This window comes from Eleginops maclovinus, chromosome 11, assembly GCF_036324505.1.
Source record: "Eleginops maclovinus isolate JMC-PN-2008 ecotype Puerto Natales chromosome 11, JC_Emac_rtc_rv5, whole genome shotgun sequence".
Classification (NCBI taxonomy): Eukaryota; Metazoa; Chordata; class Actinopteri; order Perciformes; family Eleginopidae; genus Eleginops; species Eleginops maclovinus.
In genome coordinates this window covers 24,765,193-24,788,597 of record NC_086359.1, presented here as the reverse complement: position 1 = coordinate 24,788,597, position 23,405 = coordinate 24,765,193, and the positions used below count along the sequence as shown (strand labels likewise).

Genomic DNA, 23,405 nt, shown 5'->3' with positions numbered 1-23,405 from the left:
CGTGTCACATGACAACGCCCCGTTTAGAGCTAATTTGCTAAGGCTAACAAGATGGCAGCGTTCTTACAGTGGAGGAAATTTGTTTTCTTTGATAAAGACACGGTGAAAGACCCCGTGGATAACGGGAAACACTTTGCTCTTCCTCCTGGAGTATGTGCGTGTGACTCGGGCCGGGGCCATGTTGTTCTGGGAGATATCCTTCAGCAGCTAATGCTAATGATGTTAGCTGACAGCTGATTATAGCCCAGACTCAGCAAACAGAAGATAAACAGAGGTGATGTTGGAAATAAGTGTACCTTCACAGTCAAATTAAAACAAAAAGCGAAAGACTGAACGCTGCTGATGGTAACATTGTCACCACCAACTGTTTAAATGGTTTAATGAAGTGTGGATTTGCTATCCGGCTAAAAACACCCAGTGCTAACGTTAAAGGAAGACTTTAAGGCATATATAATGCTCTGTTTTGAACCTTCTGTATCCTGAGTGCTTAATGTCTAATGTATTAATCATTGTGAGGCTGTATCATTACTTTACAAGCTAGTGTTTGAACACCAAGGCACCATGCATGCTTTTGTATTTTTAGAGCACAACAACATAGCTTGAAGTATTGTATAGAACAGGGCCTTGACGAAATAATACATTAAATAAATGGTCAGCATGGTAAATATTGAAAGGACTATTTTTCAACTATTATCTGCTCAGGGACTGACAGTCCAGCTTTGGTTCCTATATCCCAAAACTACTACCGGAATCTCTTTTTACTGTAGCCCAGCTTACATAATGTCTTGCTATACCTGTACAAATCACCCTTAACCTACACTATCTTACATATGGATGGCAAGATCTGGCTTTTGACCCGCTCCCTGCAGGTAACGTCTTTTCAGGCCTACAAGTTGCGGGTCACCCATCTCTACCAGCTGAAGCAGCACAGCATCCTGGTGTCAGTGGGACAGGATGAACATGGAATAAACCCTCTGGTGAGTAAGCAGATAAGCCCACATCACAGAACAATTGTTTGTTAGTGATTTCCTTCAACCTCCACTCAATTTCATTGGTACTTGTTTCTCAGGTAAAGGTCTGGAATCTTGAAAAAAGAGACAGTGGAAATCCTCTGTGCACAAGGATTTTCCCCGCAATTCCTGGAAACAAACCCACTGAAGTGTCTTGCCTCAGTGTACATGAAAACCTCAACTTCATGGCTATTGGTAAGACGCAAAGAAATGTTTGTTTTCTTTCTGTCAGTAATCCCTGCTTGGCTAACTGATGTCATCTCATCCCAGTTTCTAAAGGCTGTTGTGTTGTTTGACAGGCTTCACAGATGGCAGTGTGGTTTTGACCAAAGGCGATATTACCAGAGATCGTCACAGCAAAACTCTGACTCTGCACGAGGGAACCAGCCCCGTCACAGGCCTTGCTTTCCGCCAAGTGGCAAAGGTCACACATCTGTTTGTTTCCACTCTGGAGAAAGTCCATGTAAGTCTGCCTACTCCCAGAAAATCTCAATTCTTGTGGAGCTTTAAGCTGAACCATCATTTGTCAGTTTGTCCAGCAAGTTGTCAAGAAAACCAAATGAAGGTGTGATTTTCCTCAATCAGTGGATGAGCATTATGTAACTGATGTTTTCACGCATTTGATGTTGATACGTGTGTGTTGTGTTGTTGTGTAAAATAAATAGAAAGGAGGCAGGACTGGGATATATTGTCAGTCAGCTCTCCTCTGGAAGCCGGAGCTTTCTCACAATAAATACAATATTTCAATTTCATATGCTGTAGATATACAACAAAGTCACATCAAAATAATTTACTATAGTACAACAAACGTGAATATTAGGAAATCTGGTGTATAATTTAGAAATTACAAATTAAGCAACTAAACAGTAAGCCTTGAAATTCAATTTAATAAACTCTAGTGCTGCTATAGCAACAACACCAGTAAGACTCAACTGTTGTCTAATAATCTAACAGATATATAAAATAAAACCATTTTAAAATAACCATTTAAACTCAAACATCTTCATACCTAAACAATGAATAGAATCATGACTGTGGTTCTGTCCGCTCTCCTGAAACTTTGCTCAGCTGGTTGGGAACTTCCAAATTGACCTAATTTCTCTGAGATGAAAGTCATCAATTTAGAGATATCAGGGACAGCTTTAATTTTACATAATATAAAACTAGGTTTAACAGTCAGTTCAATTTTAAATCACAATTAACACCTTTCATAAAGATGTATCAGGTTAACCTTTCACACATTCAATCCTTTGACTGAGGCTTTCTCTGGCTCTGCTCTCAGGCTGCCATTCTAACCTCCCATGTGCTTCTTGTCTCACTGCTCTCAGTGCTACACCCTGTCCATCAAGGAGTATCCTAAAGTAGAGTTGGACACCCACGGCTGTGCGCTGCGCTGCTCCTCCCTGGCAGACCCCTCCCAGGACTCACAGTTCATTGTGGCTGGAGAGGAGTGTGTGTACCTGTACCAGCCCGATGAGCGAGGGCCCTGCTTTGCTTTCGATGGAAACAAGCTTTTGGCCCACTGGCACCGTGGATATCTGTTTCTACTCATCAGGGACGCAAAGTCCCCCAACAAGTGAGGACAACACTGAAAACATTGGATGAAGGTGTAGTGAATATTGTGGGGATAAGGTGATGGTAGAGAGAGTCCATTGACAAGTTAACTAATGTTTTAATTTCAATGTAGATGGTCACGTCAGTTTTGTTGAATGTCAAATATTGTACAGATGTATCTATTTCAAGGCGTTCCTGTTCAGAGGTGTAAACTGGCAATAGAAAATATTTTACTTACCAAATTAATAAACCTTTTAATGCAGCAGATACGATCATTCCCTAAAAAAACACCTTTATTGATTTAACAAGGTGAAAATGATGCGTTTCATTCCAGCATTGATAAGCAGCGTGGGTCACTGTTTCCTGTGAGACCATTGACGTGTACTTTTCTCCTCAGGTCAGAGTTCAGCAGCAGGGAGAGCTCTCCATCAGACAAGCAGCTTCTGACCATCTATGACCTGGACAACAAGTTCATCGCTTACACTGCCTCTTTTGATGATGTCATCGATGTGGTGGCAGAGTGGGGCTCCTTTTACATCCTGACCAGAGATGGAAAAATGTTTATTCTTCAGGAGAAAGACACACAGACCAAACTGGAGGTGAGTCCAGAGGGCACCGCCTGTACTGGATCATTCTTGTATCGAGGTTGTCACATCCTTGTTTTTCTTTTAAGATGCTGTTTAAGAAGAACCTGTTTGTAATGGCTATAAACCTGGCTAAGAGCCAACACCTGGACAGTGACGGGCTGTCGGAAATCTTCAGACAGTACGGTGATCACCTGTACCTGAAGGGAGACCATGACGGGGCCATCCAGCAGTACATTCGGTAACTGCATTATTAACATGTACAACATTGTGTTGTATTGGACTGTGATGTGTGCCCTGTCTCATTCTTCTTTGAGCATTGTGTTTACCATGTGGAATGTTTAACAATGGAGAGAATAGAAGCCATGATTGTGTTGTCTTGTTTAATTTTGGATTACTCTCACTGAGGAAAGCACTCTTTCATCATCACTGTATTTCCCACAGCACTATTGGCAAACTGGAGCCATCATACGTCATCAGGAAATTCCTTGATGCACAGAGGATCCATAACCTGACCGCATATCTGCAAGCCCTGCACAGGCAGTCCTTGGCCAACGCAGACCACACCACCCTGCTGCTCAACTGCTACACCAAGCTGAAGGACAGCTCAAAGCTGGAAGAGTTCATTAAGGTGACTGAGCAGTAAAAGCAGGAGCTCAGCATGTAGGTTTTGGTGATGAACACAAATGCATGTGAACGGACTTGAAGAGAAACATCTAACTGCTTCTTTGCACTAACAGTAGTAAAGCTACTAAGAAAAGAATTCTGCTTCAGTAACACTACAACACAGTCTGCAGCAGGTCCCTCGAGGCTGTCGTATAACATCATTGTCCTTCTGCTCTGGTTTTAAACAGAGCAGTGAAAGTGAGGTCCACTTTGATGTCGAGATCGCCATCAAGGTTCTCCGTCAGGCCGGCTACCACAGCCACGCTGTGTTCCTGGCTGAGAAGCACACGCACCACGAGTGGTACCTGAAGATCCAGCTAGAGGACCTCAAGGTAAAACACGTGCGCTGAGAAAAACTCTAAGCTGCAACTCCACTGGTTGACAGGTATCCATGGAAACCGCAGCATCAAAAACAGATACTATATTTGTAATCTGCATTCATGCTGACGGCATGGATGAATAACTTCTTATCCAGGAAACTCTTCCCATACAGCCTGTGAGAAAACAGGTTTAACAAGAGGTGCAGTTGGTCCTGCCATTAAATCCAGCGCTCTATTGGGCTTTTCTGAAACAGGCAGCAGCGTCTGCTCTCTAATGTTAAATGGTGAAATAATGTCAATCTCTCTGTTTGAATTACAGTTGAACAAAGGGATAAACCCAGCAATGTTCCATGTCTTAATAGAGCTTTACTGTTTCCCTTTTAAACCCAGAATTATCAGGAAGGGCTGCGTTATATTGGACGTCTGCCTTTCGAACAAGCTGAGAGCAACATGAAGCGTTACGGCAAAACACTGATGCACCATGTTCCTGAAGGTACCACGCTGCTCCTGAAGGGGCTTTGCACCAACTACCAACCCAGCGGAGACTCAGCAGAGAGAGACAGCCTGGGCAAAGGTCGAGCCAACAAGGTAAGGTTTCAGTGCTTCTGTTTCTTTTTTGTTTATGTGCTCCTGAAATGACCAGTGATCAAATAATGTCAGAAATGTGATTATACATGTCTGTCCATATTGTTTTGGTTTAAGGCCAACTCAGAGGAATTCATCCCAATTTTTGCCAACAACCCCCGCGAGCTAAAAGCATTCCTTGAGCACATGATCGAGGTGGACCCCCGTTCTCCACAGGGTGTGTACGACACACTGCTCGAGCTCCGTTTACAAGACTGGGCACATGAACAGGACCCGGCGGTCAGTCCAATACACACAAACTAGCTATTCAGCCTTATTGCATAATGCTGTCAGAATACAGTGTGCAGTTCACAGATTGCTGTGTAGATGTACCATTGAAATGAATGAAAAGACTTTGCAGACATTATATTCGACTGGTAAACCTTACTGTTGTTTCAATATGTTTTGAAGAGAAAGAAAGTCCTGCAGGGGGAGGCTGTGTCTCTGCTGAGGAGTGACAACACGGTGTTTGATAAGGCCCTGGTCCTCTGCCAGATGCACAACTTCAAAGAAGGCGTCCTTTACCTTTATGAGAAGGGGAAACTGTAAGTATCTGGATTTGTATGAACTGACAGCAGACAGCTGGAACATGCAGCACCAAATAAATAGAAATCGTTATTGACGATGTGTTTACACATTTGGACATAAATGTGTAAACACAAATTATATGCAATTGGTTGCATTTATAGGATAGAGAAAGGATGTTATGAGTCCTCTGGTGCGTTTTGCACAGCAGTTGGGTGTCCCTGAAAGTTTGTCATGAGAGGGGGTGCAGGTGTCACATCTTTTTATGTGTATTTCTGTCATCCACTTTTTTGGTGTAGACCCGACCTTCTGAGCGAGCAGCATTTTCGTACTCTGTTTCATTCTGCCACTCTTTGTAATGTCCACACTGCATCCAGCAAAGAATATACTTGGCTCCACCTCCCCAATAAGAACTAAGATATATCACTGTGCATCATTTCTTTAATTCATTTTTTAATTTAAATTTCTGCTTTCTACTATCGTCTTCATGCAGTCAGTATAAATAAATATTACAAAGAGGTGTTTCACTGTTTTCAGGTTCAGAATCAGAATCCCTATAATCATCCCACAGAGGGGAAATGTTCCTTATTACAGCAGAAAGAGACAGAGACAGCTTAATATTACACCAAGATACTAAAAATGTATATATACAAGAAGCACACAATTTACAAAATACACAAAAATAAAAATATAGCAGCCAGATATGTATTGCACAGGTATTAACACAACAGGGGGTGTTATAGTCAGTCTTGTAATATTTGTGGTGGTCTACCGGGGGCCATGACGGTTATAGAGTTTGACCGCTGCAGGAAGGAAGGACCTGCTGTATCTCTCCGTGAGACACTGCGGGTGCAGCAGCCTGCTGCTGAAGGAGCTGCACAGTGCAGAAACGGTGTCCTGGAGGGGGTGGGACACATTGTCCAGCAGGGAGTACAGCTTGGCTGCCATTCTCCTGTCTCCCACCACCTCCACAGTGTCCAGAGGACTCCCCAGGACAGAGCTGGCCTTCCTTATCAGTCTGTTCAGCCGCTTCCTGTCAGCAACCAAGATGCTGCTTCCCCAGCAGGCCACACCATAAAAGATGGCTGATGCCACCACAGAATCATAGAATGTCTGAAGGAGTGCCCCCTGCACCCCAAAAGACCTCAGTCTCCTCCAGCAGACAGTGTCTGGCTGGTAGGCGAACTGCAGCGGGTCCATCGATGGTCTTACAAGGGGCCGAAGGGGTCCATGGACCAGCCTCTCCAGGGTCTTCATCAGCTGCGATGTCAGCGCCACCGGCCGGTAGCTGTTGAAGTCCTTGGGATGTGGGGTCTTTGGCATGGGTACCACACAGGACATCTTCTACAGTAGTGGTACCCTGCCTTGCATCAGGCTCAGGTTGAACAGAAACTCCCCAATCCCACACAGCTCGTCCGCGCAGGGTTTCAGGAGCCTCGAGCTGATGCCATCTGGACCCGCTGCCTTCCGTGCCTTACACCTATGCAGCTCCCTCCTCACCTGGTTGGTTGTGAGGGACAAGGTGCTGTCACCGGGTGGGGGGGTTGCGGGGGGGTTCTATCAGTACGCTACCTTTTCATGTGAATACAGAGGGATATAAAGTGTCATGGCTGTGGATAAATAGGACATGATTTGCAATTGCTTGCAGGTACCAGCAGATTATGCACTACCACATGCAGAATGAGGAGTATGGGAAAGTGGTGGAGGCCTGTAAGCGCTATGGGGAGCAGGAGGGCTGCCTTTGGGAGCAGGCGTTGGGATACTTTGCCAGAAAAGAAGAGGACTGCAAGGCCTACATCAGTGAAGTCCTACATCACATTGACCAAAACAACTTGATGCCCCCATTACTTGGTGAGCTGACCTCTTTATTACATGCTGTGTTGGATTTTGATCACAGAGCATTACATCCATGATTTCTGTTTCTTTAGTGGTGCAAACCCTGGCGCACAACTCGACCGCCACTCTGTCTGTCATCAAGGACTACCTCATCAATAAGCTGCAGAGGGAAAGCCAACAGATAGAGGATGATGAACGTAAAATTAACCAATACCGCGAGGAAACCACCCACCTCCGCTCCGAGATCCAGGAACTCAAAACCAGGTGGGGCACATAAAGGAAGGATTTTCCATGAACAACCCTGACCCAAACCTAACCATAAATCATTATCTTTCTCAAGGTGTTGTGGGGGTGCAGCCAGTGGCAGGGGGATGGGGGGCTGACAAAATGTGTTCTTGTGTGACCTACAAGGGCCACCCTGCAACCCCAATATGATTTCAAATCTTTACCCCTGTGTTTGTACACAGTGCTAAGATATTCCAGAAGACCAAATGTAACATGTGCAACAGCCCCCTGGAGCTGCCGTCAGTCCACTTCCTGTGCAGCCACTCCTTCCACCAACACTGCTTCGAAAGTTATGCTGAGAGTGAGGCTGAGTGCCCGACTTGCACTCCCGAGAATCGCAAGGTCATGGACATGCTGCGTGCCCAGGACCAGAAACGCGACTTGCACGAGCACTTCAACAAACAGGTACACAACTTCAGCTCTAAACAGGATCAATACATGTTGTGTGTTCAGTCATTAAGTAGATAATTGTTGTTTTTTTGACAGTTAGCAAATATAGTAATTTCCTTTTTTTAACTTTGTATGATTCCTTTAATTCAGCATGACTCTCAAAATTGAAACACCAAATGTACTCAGTAGCTCATACTTTGCTTAGATGAAAACTACAAATGCACCAATTGCAGGTTTATTAGCATATTTGTATTAATTGACTTGCCAATTACGTGTTGCTTTTTTCAATAACGCGTGTAAACTTGACTGGCAAAAAATCATATATGTGACACTGATTGTGGATCATGGTCCATCAGGTGGCCGGTTTGGCTGGCAGATTGATTGGATCATCTCTTATATCAGCAGTGGACCACATGCATGCACTTATGTTGTATTTTCCTTGGATTTCAGTTACGCAGCTCTAATGATGGTTTCTCTGTCGTGGCTGACTATTTTGGTCGAGGAGTGTTTAACAAACTGACTCTGGTCACCGACCCACCTGGCAACAAAACTGTCGGAAGTCTGGAAGTCAACCTGCAGAGAAACCTTCTCATCCAGACCAAGAGAAACAGCTAAAACCTGTGATGATGGTCTGATCCTACTTGAGCACCTGCCTGCTTTGAGAACCTGTGATGGACATAGCTGTGTTCTTAGTCCTGAATCACTGGGGGCTGTACAAATGTACTTTAGCTTAAAATATGTAGAACTGTGATTAAACTCTGGCTGAATTACACATTGGAGAATGTTGCTTCGAAGTGTTTGATTGTACTGATTACTTATATTGCGCATAACAAGTCTGTTATTACCAAAATAATTGTAATGTCTTGCATTCTAATTCACAATTGTGAATAAAGTAAATATTAAATACATTTGTTCATGTAGCAGTCAAAGATGTTACTGTGTCAGAAAAAGTATGAATCTGTGTACCACAAATATATGCTGTATTGCAAGTTAAACATGCAGCTACTTTTGCTTTTGCCATATTAAACTGGGCTAACCGAAATGTTGCCTTTTTGCCACAGTGAACAATTCACTGTGTATGTATAATATGATTTAATAAAACGCTTGCCAAATGCAATGTGTGCCATTAACCTAAGTGCCCAACTCACATTGGGTGCTTCAACACTGGTTTAGCGTTTCTTGTTGCAAATATATAGCATTTTCCTCTCTTTTGCTGAGATTTTTGTCCTTCAAAAGCTTTTCAGTTTTTCAATTTTAGATGCACTCAGAGGCCTTTCATGATCTTTGCAAAAATATGTATAAAAGGTAGCTTCAGTTCTCTTAACTGAACTAATTATACAATGACTTTACTAAATAACTTCAAAGGGGCATGTGGTTTCATCCAAATGTACCTGGAAGTGCCGTCATTCGATATACGCCCACTATTGGACGTGGACCAATTGATTGTCGCCAGAAGTTTTTCGACGTCACTGACCTCACGTGGACCAATCACAGAGCAGTGCGTGGAGCGTGGTGGGCGTGTTTTGGAGTGGAGGGTCACAGCCGTTTGCTGCACCAGGCATCAAGAGCAAGACAGTCGGAGTAAATTAACCGGCGGCAAAAGGGTCTTCCTTTCAAACTAAGAGCACACATATTTCTAAATAGCACAAGATATCAAACACAGCGCGCTGAGAAGAGTGAAATACCATGGAGTCCACAGGCAACTATCGCACTGTACCCATTCCTCCAGTTTAGATAACCTTACATTTTGGAGTGCAATGATATTAATACAACTTCAGAAGTCACATTTACAGTTGTTTTTTGTTTAAATGCACCACGTAGTTACGCAAATCCTCATTTACATTTATATTAAAGTTTCAGAAACGTAACCATTAAAAAATAACTGGACGTCTGGTGCAAAAAACGTGTCCGTATATTAATCTACTGGCGTTTTGCGCTGAAACGCTGACCGGAAATAGAGTGTTTGGTTATTGTTAGCTTGACTGCAGTGGTTCCAGCAGCAGCGGCATTGGTGGATCCAATGAGGTGACGCCGCGTTCGGGGCCCGACTGATGAGAAGGAACCGGTGATAACGGGAACTAAAAACGGTCAAGTGTGACAACAAAGAGGGTCTGAATCAAGGCAAGACCAGGAACACTGATCCCAGAAGCCCCCCGGAGAGCACCGTGAACATCTGCATCAGTGCCGGCAGAGGAAACGTGAGCTCCTGGAACAGAGTGAGTCCATCATGCTTCTTACTGATGGTGTCAGACAGTTAGCTAGCTATCTGTAGCTGTCAACTCATGTTAGAGCTGCTTATCACCTCTACAGCACCTCAACAGGGATAGCTGGTTTTATTCAGAAAAGTCCCAACAAGGTCCTGGTGATCCAGTGGTGTGTGAATGAAACGGTTAACGGTGAAAGGCTAAACAGTAGAGTTATGTGCAACTTGCCTATACATTTACATCAGCAACCTATCCTACAACTACCCAGTGTATCCAGATGGTGAACCTCTAAAGGACCAGGCATATTCTTTCGTTTTTAATTAAGTAATAGTAATTATGTATGCACCCCCCCCCCCCCCCCCCCCCCCCCCCCCCCCCCTCGATTATTCAATATCAAAGCCTGGTCATAATATTAATGCCACGTGTTTAGAACTGTCCACACCTGTGTAGGTGTGATCAGGTGCATGAACTGCTTTGCATTTCCTTGGGCAAAGGCCAGTGGCAGAGTGTGATGGTGGCTGATCCAGCTGGACCTGAATTACAGCCAGATTAGCACCAAAGAAACATGTGGAAACATTAGCAGTGAACATTATCAGTGTTCTGTCATTATTCCAGTTTCTTCCTGCACAGGTTCGGCTTTTTCTAGTGAATCATCTTATTCCTTTCCTTCTGAGGTTAGCACCTGCTTCCACACGATGATTAGTGCAACCACACTGAATGAAAGGATCTGTGCAGTGCAGGTTGACGGACAAAGAGGATCAGGGCAATAAAGGTGTTTGGTATCGATGGTGGTGTGTGAAGGTCTTTTAACACAGACAGTAAATATAGTCAAGGTTAGATGAGTAATGAATATTCATTCAGATGATGATGTAAATTAATAAAAAGTTACTTTTTTGATATCTTTTCAGCTCACCATGGGAGGGAGGAAACTGCCACTGGTTGCTCTCGTCTGCCTTGTTGTGGCAATGTTGCCTTCTCTTGCAGGTAACGTGATCATCAACATACACAGAAATATTGTTCTGACATGAAGCCCTTCTCCAGAGCTGAGCAGTGCTGTTAGAGGCTGGACTGATGAAAGAACACCTAGTTTTACCACCCTGACTACACCTGTTATTGTGTTTGCAGACCTAGATAACTTGGCTAGTGTTCTGTACCTGGAAGTCCCTGGTGTAGCAGCTTTATGTTACACATGTCTGTGTGTTTGCAGGGACCGTCGCTGTCATGTCCGTGGACCTGGGCAGTGAGTGGATGAAAGTCGCAATAGTGAAACCTGGTGTGCCGATGGAGATTGTCCTTAACAAGTGAGTCTTTTATGAACCTGGTACAGAGAGAGTAAACACTTTGCTTGCCGACACAAAGTTTAATAATTCCAAATTCACATTTGATAAATCCTGACTCCACGATCCTCCTGATTTGGACGTCAATCTGATGCGCCATTCTTTGAGAAAAGCTTTTATTTCTGCCTTGAGACTCGAGAGTGTTCATCACAGACTGTGTATCATTTTCTGAGGGGAAACATTTCAACATCTCTGCAGTTTCATACTGCAGTGAAGACAGATAACAGATTAAACTCACCTCAAAGTGTTCAACTGCATTTGTGTTCTGATCAACCATGTAGTTAAAAATAGTATATAGTATGAAATCTTGATTTACTTGATCTGCCGTTTCTCCTGTTAACTTTAATAATGCATATAAATAAACCCAGAGAGAGTTGCAGAGTTTGTCAGCAAGAAACACACTGTTAACAACTAGATATTTATTTATCTTCATTTCTATTCAGTCACAAGTGAATCAGATAATCCCACAGCGTCGGGTTTGAATTGCAAAGTTAGAATTTTATCAGAAAAATTATGCCTCTTTTAAGAAAAATTCAAAAAAGGCCAATAATCATGTTTTGCTAGCATATTTTCATGGTGAAAACACACAAGTGAGGGAAACATGAATGCAACTTAAAAGACTTGGGATGTTCCCACTGATGATCAGAATACAAGAGTGAAACAAATCCCTCAGGACATTAAAGTGTTAAACAATGTGTCTGCTGTGCTCTTCTTCAGGGAGTCGCGGAGGAAAACCCCCATCGCTGTGTGTCTGAAGGAAAATGAAAGACTTTTGGGAGACAGTGCGCTTGGAGTGGTACGACTTCTTCTCAAATGTCCTGAACTGAGTTTGATCAGATATCAGCAAATCAAATGATCTCAGAATGATGTGTATTTTTCCTTGATTGCTATTAATGCTCATATATTGCTACATTTCAGTCTGTGAAGAACCCTAAAACTGTGTATAGACACCTCCAAAGTCTCCTGGGAAAAAAGCACGATAACCTCCAGGTGGCGCTCTACCAGAAACGTTTCCCTGAGCACCAGCTGCTGGAGCACCCAGTAAGAGGAACAGTGTACTTCAAAACCTCAGAGTGAGTGTGTGCCACATTTATCCAATAGTCTTTCATACAATAAATATTAATTTGTATTATTTAGCATTATTGTTATTATTATTATTATTACAGCTTATTTCTAAAAACGTGACTGATGGCGAGATACTGTAGCTATCCTTAGAGGCACTATAGCAGTTGTCATAGAAACGTCAATAGGTTATAAAAGGAAATGCAACACTGCTTTGGACCGGGCCTCTGATCTGGCTTCTCTTCTTGTCAGAGAGACGCAGTACACCCCTGAGGAGCTCCTCGGGATGATGCTCAACTATTCTCGGATGCTTGCTCAGGACTTTGCAGGTCAGTTTGCACGTTGAAGAAGATCATCACCGTTTTAATGAGAGGCAAGTTTCTTAGCTTTATCCTCCTCCTCATCTCTCTTCAACTCACAGAACAACCGGTCAAAGACGCAGTGATCACCGTCCCGGCCTTCTTCAACCAGGCGGAGCGGCGGGCGGTGCTGCAGGCGGCTCAGATGGCCGGCCTCAAGGTTCTGCAGCTCATCAACGACAACACCGCCGTGGCCCTGAACTACGGAGTGTTCAGGAGGAAAGACATCGACAACACAGTCAAGGTGAGCAGTCAGCATTTCTTCCAAATTCATGGTTATTAATTGGTCTGCTAATATTTATTATTGTCAACAAATCCCCTGTGCAGACTCAAGCTCACAATGAATGTATCTAATAACTTTTATTAAGTGTATATGAAAGACAAGAGAGACAATAACCAAACAGAGCGTTTTGGCCGCTTTATCCTCATGTGTCTCTTACCATTTTGTACTTTAAAATAATCTTGTTCAAAATGTGTCTGTCACTGTGGCACACACGACAAGCCCCACTGATGAGTTTGTTGTGTTTCAGAACATCATGTTTTATGATATGGGCTCAGGGAGCACTACGGCCACCATCGTCACATACCAGACAGTGAAGACCAAGGAGGCGGGCACCCAGCCCCAGCTGCAGATCCGAGGGGTCGGGTGAGTCTGGAGCCGCCAAGAGCACAGTTCAATTAGCTCTGTCTTCTTAAGCCTTTTTAAGACTGGGGAAGGTTGTCCAGATCAGAGGAAGGAAACTTGTTTTGCTTCACGGTGGGAAGTTTATCCTGTGCTGCGTTCAGGGGACCTGGCTTCACGTGTTTTTAAATATGTCTTGTATATTTAGCATCATGTTAGGCAAAGTCATTCTTCTGCTTTCTAAAAAGCGATATGGCTCTTAATTTCTTTTTATTCTACGTCAGTAGTCCCTGTGGGGTCCTATAGAATAATGCTGACTCTGTCTGGATCTGATCCTCGGAGCTTGACTGGGCAGCACAGCTGTCCATGGTTCTGCTCTTGTTAAAAGAAACCACGGCTCTGTGAAATGAGTCGCCAGTTATCTCTGGCCAACTTGGTCATTCCGCTGTGAGATTCAGGAGTCAAACATCGAGTGTATTAGCTGATGTGTTTCTCAGGAATTGTTTAGCAGTGTTTGCTAAGGTAAAACTGTTTATTGTAACTTCTGTGGTTTAAAAACGTCATTATTCATAGTTACACTCAACTTGGGACAGAAGCAGGCGTGTGTGGGGAAGAATAGGTAAAACAGTGGCTAAAATTCAGAACGAAATTTAGCTAAAAAATTCAAACATTTGCAGTGTAGTTTGCACAGATTGTAATCAATCAAATAAATTGCAAGTGAAATGTCCACTGATGATCAGACGTAAAACGTCAAGGATTGCCGAGCAAAGCGGCCGCCGTGGTCTTTATGATGGACAACTGCAGCTGAGGAAGCTGGCTGATCTTTATCAGCTTGCTGCTCGAGTACTTGGTCTTCACAGCCAGGCTTTATTGTTATGAGTAAAGGTGATGGAGTAATGGTCAGGCTTGTAGATTTAAAACAGGGATTCCGTCAGACTAAGGCCTGCTCCTCTTTTTCTGGCCATAGGTTTGACCGCGGGCTTGGGGGCTTTGAGATGGACCTGCGACTACGGGACCACCTGGCTAAACTGTTCAACGAGCAGAAGAAGACAAAGAAAGACGTGAGGGAAAACCACCGGGCCATGGCCAAGCTCCTCAAAGAGGCCCAGAGGCTGAAGACCGTGCTCAGTGCCAACATGGACTTCATGGCCCAGGTGAGTGCAGGGTCCCGCTGCCCACAGTCCATCTGGCTGTTGATTGTCTAAAACAAAGCTGCTGATCTTTCTGCAGCATCTGAAACCACAACAAAATGTAACATTTCACACCCGAGTAAATGGCATCACATGTTGACTTTATTTCATCAACATATTGTTATATTAAGATATGGCATAATATGGAGATGCTGAATAATCACTAATGATCCAAGCTTCTCGGGGAGGTCGGCTGTTTCTATGAACGGTCAAATGGCGCATCACAAATCAGTTCAGTGATCAATTCTCCTGATCCTCTTAAAATGTGGATGCGGTACCAAAACGTGAAGATAACATAGTTTTTCGTTCTCTTGCTCAGGTGGAAGGTTTACTGGATGACATTGACTTCAAAGCTAAGGTATCCAGGACGGACTTTGAGGAGCTGTGTGCTGATCTGTTCGACAGAGTGCCGGGCCCGGTGCAGGATGCCCTCAGCACCGCAGAGATGAAGCTGGTCAGTACAGCAGGTCCCAGCAGATGCATAGAATAAGAATAGGAAAATAAATGGGTAGCACATAAGCCAGTAGACCACAATATCAGTCTGCCATAAAAGAACATTACCTGCTCAACAAAAGATGTGTTTCATATCACACCGGTGAGAAACTCATGCTGGACCACAAGCCAGTTCTGGTTTCCCTGAACCTGCTGGTACGTACAAGTTGAACAGAGAAAAACTTTACAAATCTTGTATTCTTCCCAGATCTGTGTACAAAAGGACCAAACACAGGTATGGTGACTATTGCCACTCAATATCACAGAGGGATTGGCCAACTGGGCAAACAAATTGGACTTGTGTAATCTCCATTAACGACAACGTTTTAGTCTTTTCCACTTCCATTTATTTCCGTACTTACAAACTAAAAATAAATGTTCACAAAAAAAGTATGTAGATGTTGAAATCCAAACTCAAAAGCAGAGCTCTTTCTGACGTTAAGGTCCCTACCATCTTACGGTGTGGACTGATGTTCTTTTTGATCTGATGGGAAAAGCTGAGCAGTGAGTATGAACAGAGGTTTTGTACTGAGTGAGTTTTTTTTGCCGACAGGATGAAATAGAGCAGGTGATTTTAGTAGGCGGCTCTACCCGTGTCCCCAAGGTTCAGGAAGTGCTGCTCAAAGCTGTGGAGAAGTAAGTACTGTCCTCTCCCATTTCATCACTTCCACTTTCAAAGTGAACATGAGGAACTCATTTTTCCACAACTTGATTTGCATCACATTTCCACCAAATCACCAAGGCAAACACTTTACTGACGCTGTTGGCAATCATCCTGATTATGATTAGAGGGGGTTGAGTTTACCTTTGGTTGGATGACACGCTGGGGTTGTAATTGTGTATTTTGCCGTGCAGAGAGGAGCTGGCGAAGAACATCAACGCTGACGAAGCATCAGCCATGGGAGCTGTGTACCAGGCCGCCGCCCTCAGCAAGGCCTTCAAGGTCAAACCTTTCCTGGTCCGAGATGCAGCCGTCTTCCCTATCCAGGTCAGTCCGCTCACTCACTGCCTCATTCAGCTTTTCCTGTGGTTTTGCTGAGATGAAACAAGGCTGTGTTTCCAGTACCTACATCTTTACGCTTTTGCCCGTTGTTTTAGTACAGGACTACCATCTAAACAGGATGTGGCATAAATACAACCCATGGAAACACTAACCACATGTTTTTAATTCCATCAGGTGGAATTCACCCGGGAGTCAGAGGAGGAGGATGGTATCAAGACCCTTAAACACAACAAACGGATCCTCTTCCAGAGGATGGCCCCCTACCCCCAGCGCAAGGTCATCACATTCAACCGCTACAGCGACGACTTCGCTTTCTACATCAACTACGGCGACCTGAGCTACCTGAGTCAGGAAGACCTCAGGTAAGTTAGCGGAGTGCTTCAGAGCAGAGATGTGATCACTCAAGCACTGCTAGTCAAACCAAAGGACCTGGACTCTAAAAGCATTCAACGGTCAGATGTACGATGCCTTCAGGGAACTGTTTTGAATGTTTTGCTCGTGTTTCGCAGCGTGTTTGGCTCTCTGAACCTTACCACAGTCAAGCTGTCTGGAGTCGGCGAGAGCTTCGAGAAGAATGCCGACGCAGAGTCCAAAGGCATCAAAGCCCATTTCAACATGGATGAGAGCGGGGTGCTGCTGCTGGATCGGGTCAGTCAGCGCCTCAGGACGCATGTTCTACCTTCTGTGATTGAAATTGTTTAGTTTTATTCATGTACTTTATAATCACCGAATCAAAACAAAGAGTATGTTTTATTTGTGTCATTCAGATTAATGTTGTATTTTTGTAATCCGCAGGTGGAGTCTGTGTTCGAAACTGTTGTGGAGGAGAAAGAGGAGGAGTCCACATTAACCAGTAGGTTCCGAGCGTTATGGCGGTGTTTTTGTGACCTTGAAATTCATCCCTCACCGCTTCTATTGCCTCCTTTGATCAGCGCTGAGGAAACTTGACATGGGGGGGGGGGTCATGTTGATTTGGTGCTCCTTCTGCCACAATGCTCTTTGAGGCATGTTTAAGGGATTATATACATCATAATTAAATTGACAGGATTTAGACCATTCTTTTAGTTAACAACAAAATATGCTCCAGACTATATGAACAAAAACACAAGTCTGACCTCTCTGATCATCCTAAAACAACTTTGAAACTCGACAAAACAAATTAAACTCATCAGAAGCGATTTGTTAGTCCTTGTTCCAGCACCAGCCTTTGTCTGAAAGAGGGACAGTGACACCACAAGGCTTCTGTCACGTTTTCACTGTTTACTAACCAGTGATGGGCAAGTTACTTCCAAAATGTAATACAGTACATATTACTTATTACTGTCTGTTTAAAGTAATAAGTTACATTACATTATCACTGTCTCTGAACTGTAATGCGTTACACTACTTTTGCGTTACTTTGAGATACTTTCACCAAAATAACCACAAAAGTATGGCTTTAAATGCTAAAATGTAGTTTATTGCAGCTCATTAATTAAAGCTATCTATCTATCTGGCAGTACATGCTGAACATTAGTAAAAGAGCTAGAAATGAAACTCATGCTTATTAACAACATGTTAGTGGAGCCTCTGCACGGCCCTGTGACCTGCTGTATATGAACGAGTCTCTATGGCAGCGTTAGCTCACCTTGTCATTGGTGTGTTAACGGGGATTTGGCTGACAAGCTTTCTAAAAGCCGGCGATTCCACAGAGGACAGAGGCTGCAGATCTTCAACACTCTGCCACGAGTCTCTGAACCTCTCGGGGTTCAAGCAGCAGACCCAGAGAAAGTTACCCTCTGTTGCTTTGACCTGCGCGCACTCCTGTCTTTCTCTTTTCTTTTCTCCGAGCCTGCAGCTCTGCATTATGAGCCTGCAGCTCTGCATTGTGAGCCTGCAGCTCGCCATTGTGAATCTGTTTCTGCAGCCCTCTTAACCAATAGTAAACAGGCGTACTGAGTTATTCTACCTGCACAATTGTTTCTCTGGTGTTGGAATGTCTCACGATGTTTGTGAATTCTTAGAAACAAAACACCACATCATTTCGGGTTAAAATGTGTTGTAACTGCGTTACTGAGAATTATAATGGGTATTATATTACCCACATTTCAGAAGTACTGCATTATATTACTGCGTTAAGCAAAAAGTAATACTCCGTTACTTTTGGAACACGTTACACTGTTACTAACCCTGCTTCCAGCGTGGTGCTGAAGTGGAACACAGCCATACAGCTGAAAGTAAGGAAAAATATATTTGTTGGGCTTGTTGATTGCTTTCATTAAAATACCTTTTTTAAAGTTGTCACAACTACAGCCTGTCCTATAGTTTATGAGACTTCATATTACTAACTGAGCCCACTCTGTTTCAGAACTGGGAAACACTATTTCCACCTTGTTTGGAGGAGGATCCTCGGAACCCGCCCCAAATGTGACGGAACCTGTCCAGGTAGTTCAGATCATGGAAAATGTTTGTTAATCAAATACAAACTAAATTCACCCTTGACTGGATGAACTGCTGACCCCTCATGTCCCAGCTGTGGGGGTTCAGAAGGTTTACAGGCCTGGGGCGGTGGCTCACAGGGTTTCCTGATTTCTGTTGTTCAGGACGAGGAGGAAGTGCCTCCAGAGTCTGGAAAAGACGACAGGGACAAGGACGGCAAGGACGAGGCCCAGGAGAAGCAGGACGAGAAAAGTTCAGCTGAAGAGAAGGGTCAGGAGAAGACCGAGGAGCCAGGCAGCAAGAATGACGCTCCGGTAAGATCTCCGGCAGCTGAGAGGAACATCTAGATTAAATTACTGAGAGAAGTTATTGGTGTGGTTTGTAAATGAGAAAATAACTTTATTAAACATATTTTTGCTGGTAAAGGAGGAGAAGGATAGAGAGAAAGCTGAGAACACAGAGGCAGAGAAGGAAGCTGAGGAGAAGAAGGCAAAGCCTCAGAAAAAGAGCAAGATCTCTGAAGACATCACAGCGGAACTCATCACCAACGACATCCTAGACCCTACTGCAGAGGACTTCACTTCCTCCAAGAAGAAGTAAAGCAGCAAGTTTTCCTTTTTCTTCTGTTTCGTGTTCTTTCCGTATTCAGTGATTGGCTGAAACGAGTCTTTGTATCCTCACAGGCTGCAGGATCTGACAGACAGAGACCTGGCCAAACAGGAGAGGGAGAAGTCACTCAACAGTCTGGAAGCTTTTATCTTTGAGACGCAGGTAAGCAGCTCATGCTTTACCATAATTTTATCTTCAGCTTTATCTCCTATGCCTTTTTTGTTTTCAAGGAAAACTTGAAGCAGCTTTAAAATCCTTTATTCTTAAGTAACGATAATAGTCTGCCAGATAGAAAGAGCTGGCTCACATGTCACCACATCACCTGGGCCTCCCCCCACAAACACACACTGTTTCTCCAGGACAAGCTGTACCAGGAGGATTACCAGCTGGTGGTGACGGAGGAGGAGAAGGAGCAGATCTCCAGCAAGCTGAGCGAGGCGTCCGAGTGGATGGATGAGGAGGGCTATGCGGCCTCCACCAAGCAGCTGAGAGAGAAGCTGTCTCAGCTGAAGAACCTGTGTAAGGACATGTTCTTCAGGGTGGAGGAGCGCCGCAAGTGGCCAGAGCGCCTGGCCACCCTGAACAGCAGGCTCAACACCTCCAGCTTCTTCCTGAGGTGAGTGCCGCTGGAGATGTGAGGATTTCAGAGAGACGAGGGACTTTGTTATTGACCAAAATGTATTTGTTCTTCTAAGGACTGCCAAACAGATCCCAGAGGATGACCAGATCTTCACTGAAGTGGAGCTGAATATGTTGGAAAAAGTGATCAACGAAACAATGGTAGGTGGGGGTGCTGGTCGTCCTCCTAATTTTGTCTGCTCAAGGTGGAATAGGAAAGTCAAAACTGTGTTGGTAGAAGGCTTGTAGTTTCCATTAGGGGGCATATGCTAAATTTCAAATAATGCATCTATTTAGAGAATACATATATGATCATTTTCATAGTCAGCAGTTCTCCTTGTTTTGAGTAAATTGACCCTCAGGTGTAACACTTTCTGCAGACGTGGAAGAATGAGACGGAGGCAGAGCAAGAGAAGCGCTCTCCAAAGGAGCGGCCCGTCCTCTTGTCCAAAGACCTCGAGTCCAAAGTGTCTCTGCTGGAGCGGGAGCTCAACTACCTGCTCAACAAGGCCAAGTTTGCCAAGCCCAAAGCCAAAGCCAAGAACAGCACGAGCTCCGATAAAAGCAGCAAGTCCAACAACACCTCCCAGGAGAAGGTCATCCCCCCCACAGAGGAGAGCGCAGACACACAGAGTGGTGGGTGGAACGTGTTGTATCAAAAAATAATTCCAACTGTTATGACGTTAGAAAAAAACAACTCTCCATGTCTTTTTCAAAACGCTCATTCTAAATACAGAAAGCCCTGAGGAAGTACAGCCGGTGGAAGTCCCGCCCACTGAAGAGAGCGCTGCAAACACAGACTCAGAAAGCCCATCACAGCCCACAGAAGAATCAGCAACCACAGGTCGGTCTGCCATTCCTGTAGCTGATGATGCCGGAGAGCTTTAGTCAACTCCTCACTGACGCTCATGGAGCAGGAGGTCACTGCTGCACGGTCACCTCCTTCATTATCCAGCAACATGGAGGTTAAAGCCGCTGTGTTCAGCCGGCTCTCCTCAGAAGGCTCTGCTTCCTTCTCATGATAGGGACTCTTCTACTGCACTTTCTCATCTGTTACATATCCCACTCAAACATTCAAACGCTCAATTCCAGACCTGCAGATATGCCACCTCCCATAATGAGAGATTCAAGAAAACTAAATCAAGTTAATGATTTTTATTGGTTGAATAATACCTGTGAGACCAACACGTGTAAGAGGGGTTTACTCGCTGCAGTGTGAAAAGGACCAAGTAAAAGAAAAACATTCAAAGTTTTAGAAGCATATCATGAGCAAGTCAGCATCATACTGATGAATAGTATCGTCAACTATTAATGTCACGTACGGCTCTACAGGATCGTCTATAGATTGTCTTCCCTTAGCTGATACTATGTAGCACTTTTGGATGGGTGAAGCACTTAAAGGTGGAGGACGCTTTTAGCTTGCCAGAAGGATTTAGACATGTTAAAGAGACAGAACTCTGACTCTAGGCTTACCATAACTCTAACCCCCTCCATCTCATAGTGGTCTGTAGTAACTTCAGCTGAGGGAAAGGGAGGAAGACACCCTGTATTTCAACAACTCATTTATTTTATCTGTACATAAGTTGATCTGCACAACAACTCTGGGAATTCTGACATGAGAAAGTGGATTTATGAAGGGATATAAATGTGTTGTACTCCAAAGACTTGGTGGTATAAATAGGGGGAGTTATGATACATAACAACAAAAACCAAAGTGTTTTCAAACTGGAATGATAGTCTGTTGCTGTTGTTCCACCTGTTGAATAGAAATAAAACCTGCAGAACAAAGTGATGTCATTTATTACATTACAGGGTTGAATAACATTTCCCCCCTTCCAAATGAGCATCTTTACATTTGAACCAGCTATCCCATCATTCAGTTTCACTGCAGACTCGCAGCAGCTGCTTCTTGTTGTGAAGGACAGATATGTAGACCAAGCTGACGGGGGTGTCATGTTCCCCGGGCTTGTAGTAGGAAATGTAAATCCTTTGTCGTCTTGCATTTCAGTAATGATTGTAATGATCAGATGTTTACCATCATCAAAGCCGGTCAGACCATAAACCAGGTCTGGATTTCTCTCTCCTTGCAATCAAGGCCTTCACATCTCCGCTAACAGGTTTCACCATGGCAACAAGCTTTTTGTGTGTCCTATTAAATCAGTAAACAGGTGCTGTAGTTACCCAGCACAGTGAGTTGATGGAGTCCACCATGCTCACAGTATTCATGTTTTCTCTCTTCTCATCTCCAGGACCAACGGAAAAGAGCCAGCCTAAGAACCACATAGAGGATGAATTATAACAGCTGGACCGGGGAAAAATCACTTTATTTATTGACAGTGTATAAATGTTTGCGCTCCTTCTCTCTATTTGTTTTGTTTAATTTGTTCCTTGTGTCCTTGTAAATTGAACCGCTGGAAGATAAGGATTGGAGACCACTCAGCTTGTCCACTTCTTCTTCTGTACTCTCATCTCCTCCGTCTCTTGGATTCTGTAAGCAACGGACACTCAAACACCAAGAAGCAGCGATGAAGGTCCAGACACATACCGCCTCACGTCCAGCTGATGGAGAGGGAGAGGAGGCAGTGCTGTCCTGCTTTTTCCTCTGCACTGATTCTGTTTCTGTAGCTGGGAGGTTGGTATTGGTCCTAGCACCTGCAGCTTCACTTTGTTTTCATGGCCAGGTTGGTATTGATCACTGCGGTGGGGGGGTTGCTTAACAGTCATTTAGAATTAATTTTTTTGCTTCAAACCAGAATGTATTTGGCCAAATGACTTATAGATGTATGTGAACCCTTTATACTGTAATCACTTACATTATATTTAATATGTGGTAGCACAGTCGGTTGATTTTTTATTTGGTCATAAATATTCATGGTTTTGTGGTATAATATAGGAGGTCATAATAAACCTACCGAACTGGGCTGTCAATTAAGAAAGACTAATTTCTAAAACCATGTAAACTAAAGCGAATGACGGCTGAAATTATTAGATAAGACTTGATCAGCAATGCAGGCATAACTGTGCCTCGTTTGGAGACATGCAGAGGGTGGAACACCACGGTTTAAAGCAGAACTACTGATGGTGGCACTTCTACTGCCCCCTGCAGCTCAGTCAGAGGTTATTTTCCACATTGACTGAATACATTCATGAGAAGCTCTCCTTTTAAAGTGCCCGTTTGGGTCTGTCATGCAGCACTTTTTGCTTGCCCCCCAGTTGCTCGTGTATGTGCACTGTAATACTGACATCCTAAAAGACTCCACCTATCTGTGTGCCACCATCCTGCTGCTCCGGCTGCAGGAAGGGAGTGATCACTGAGTCTTCTTTCTGAAGCCAGCAGAAGCTGATGGTGTGTCAGGCAGGCTGTGCAAACTCCATCTTTCAACCTTTCATAAGCTGCTAAACCATTTAAGGGGGGGGGGGGTTAATTTGTGTCGTCACCATTCTTTACCTCGACATACCCTGTGGTGCAGATGTTTGCTCTGTTTTCCGTTGAAACGGGGAGGGGGGGTGCTATGTGTGTTTGCAGCACTGTGGACTATCTGAAGGGGAGAACTGTAGAAAACAAAGTCAGGAATGGAAGATGCAAACAATGTTGTCTTTCTAAGCTGTTAATAAAAACTCTTTTGGTTTTTAATTGTGTTCTTAGTGAATGATGTCATTGGTTTGTTGATTGAAGCAGCTTTTGATAGCAAGAGGT

General features: G+C 44.0%; 2 protein-coding genes across 3 annotated transcripts; both read left to right on the top strand.

Moving 5' to 3' along the window:
• Positions 1-15: 15 nt before the first annotated feature.
• Positions 16-8,702, top strand: vps11 (VPS11 core subunit of CORVET and HOPS complexes). Of its 2 annotated transcripts, XM_063894840.1 has the most exons (16): positions 16-197; positions 833-977; positions 1,070-1,205; positions 1,310-1,473; positions 2,339-2,586; positions 2,962-3,163; positions 3,238-3,389; positions 3,593-3,779; positions 4,003-4,146; positions 4,525-4,722; positions 4,837-4,998; positions 5,170-5,303; positions 6,932-7,134; positions 7,212-7,383; positions 7,587-7,809; positions 8,245-8,702. In XM_063894840.1, exons 1-16 carry the CDS (start codon positions 52-54, stop codon positions 8,407-8,409), a joined length of 2,781 nt encoding a protein of 926 aa, XP_063750910.1. In that variant the 5' UTR covers positions 16-51; the 3' UTR covers positions 8,410-8,702. The 2 variants fall into 2 exon arrangements, with proteins under 2 accessions (XP_063750910.1, XP_063750911.1); XM_063894841.1 differs by lacking the exon at positions 8,245-8,702 and having other exon boundaries at positions 7,460-7,681.
• A 1,085-nt stretch (positions 8,703-9,787) lies between these two features.
• Positions 9,788-23,342, top strand: hyou1 (hypoxia up-regulated 1). The gene is made up of 24 exons (XM_063894837.1): positions 9,788-10,010; positions 10,907-10,982; positions 11,206-11,299; positions 12,053-12,131; positions 12,254-12,408; positions 12,650-12,726; positions 12,819-13,000; positions 13,287-13,402; positions 14,346-14,532; positions 14,888-15,022; positions 15,614-15,696; positions 15,916-16,048; positions 16,238-16,425; positions 16,573-16,711; positions 16,859-16,916; positions 18,411-18,487; positions 18,646-18,795; positions 18,908-19,077; positions 19,165-19,252; positions 19,450-19,706; positions 19,786-19,870; positions 20,089-20,344; positions 20,445-20,552; positions 21,958-23,342. Exons 2-24 carry the CDS (start codon positions 10,913-10,915, stop codon positions 22,005-22,007), a joined length of 2,937 nt encoding a protein of 978 aa, XP_063750907.1. The 5' UTR covers positions 9,788-10,010; positions 10,907-10,912; the 3' UTR covers positions 22,008-23,342.
• Positions 23,343-23,405: the final 63 nt, after the last annotated feature.

What these genes read in the sequence shown, in the direction of transcription:
- hyou1 (XM_063894837.1), top strand. Translation starts at nt 10,913, where the DNA reads ATGGGAGGGAGGAAACTGCCACTGGTTGCTCTCGTCTGCCTTGTTGTG. An exon ending in GTGTACTTCAAAACCTCAGA is followed by an intron (nt 12,409 to 12,649) that starts GTGAGTGTGTGC and finishes TCTTCTTGTCAG; the next exon opens with AGAGACGCAGTACACCCCTG. An exon ending in CTGCAGATCCGAGGGGTCGG is followed by an intron (nt 13,403 to 14,345) that starts GTGAGTCTGGAG and finishes TTCTGGCCATAG; the next exon opens with GTTTGACCGCGGGCTTGGGG.
- vps11 (XM_063894840.1), top strand. Translation starts at nt 52, where the DNA reads ATGGCAGCGTTCTTACAGTGGAGGAAATTTGTTTTCTTTGATAAAGAC. An exon ending in AACATGGAATAAACCCTCTG is followed by an intron (nt 978 to 1,069) that starts GTGAGTAAGCAG and finishes CTTGTTTCTCAG; the next exon opens with GTAAAGGTCTGGAATCTTGA. An exon ending in TCCAGCTAGAGGACCTCAAG is followed by an intron (nt 4,147 to 4,524) that starts GTAAAACACGTG and finishes TTTTAAACCCAG; the next exon opens with AATTATCAGGAAGGGCTGCG.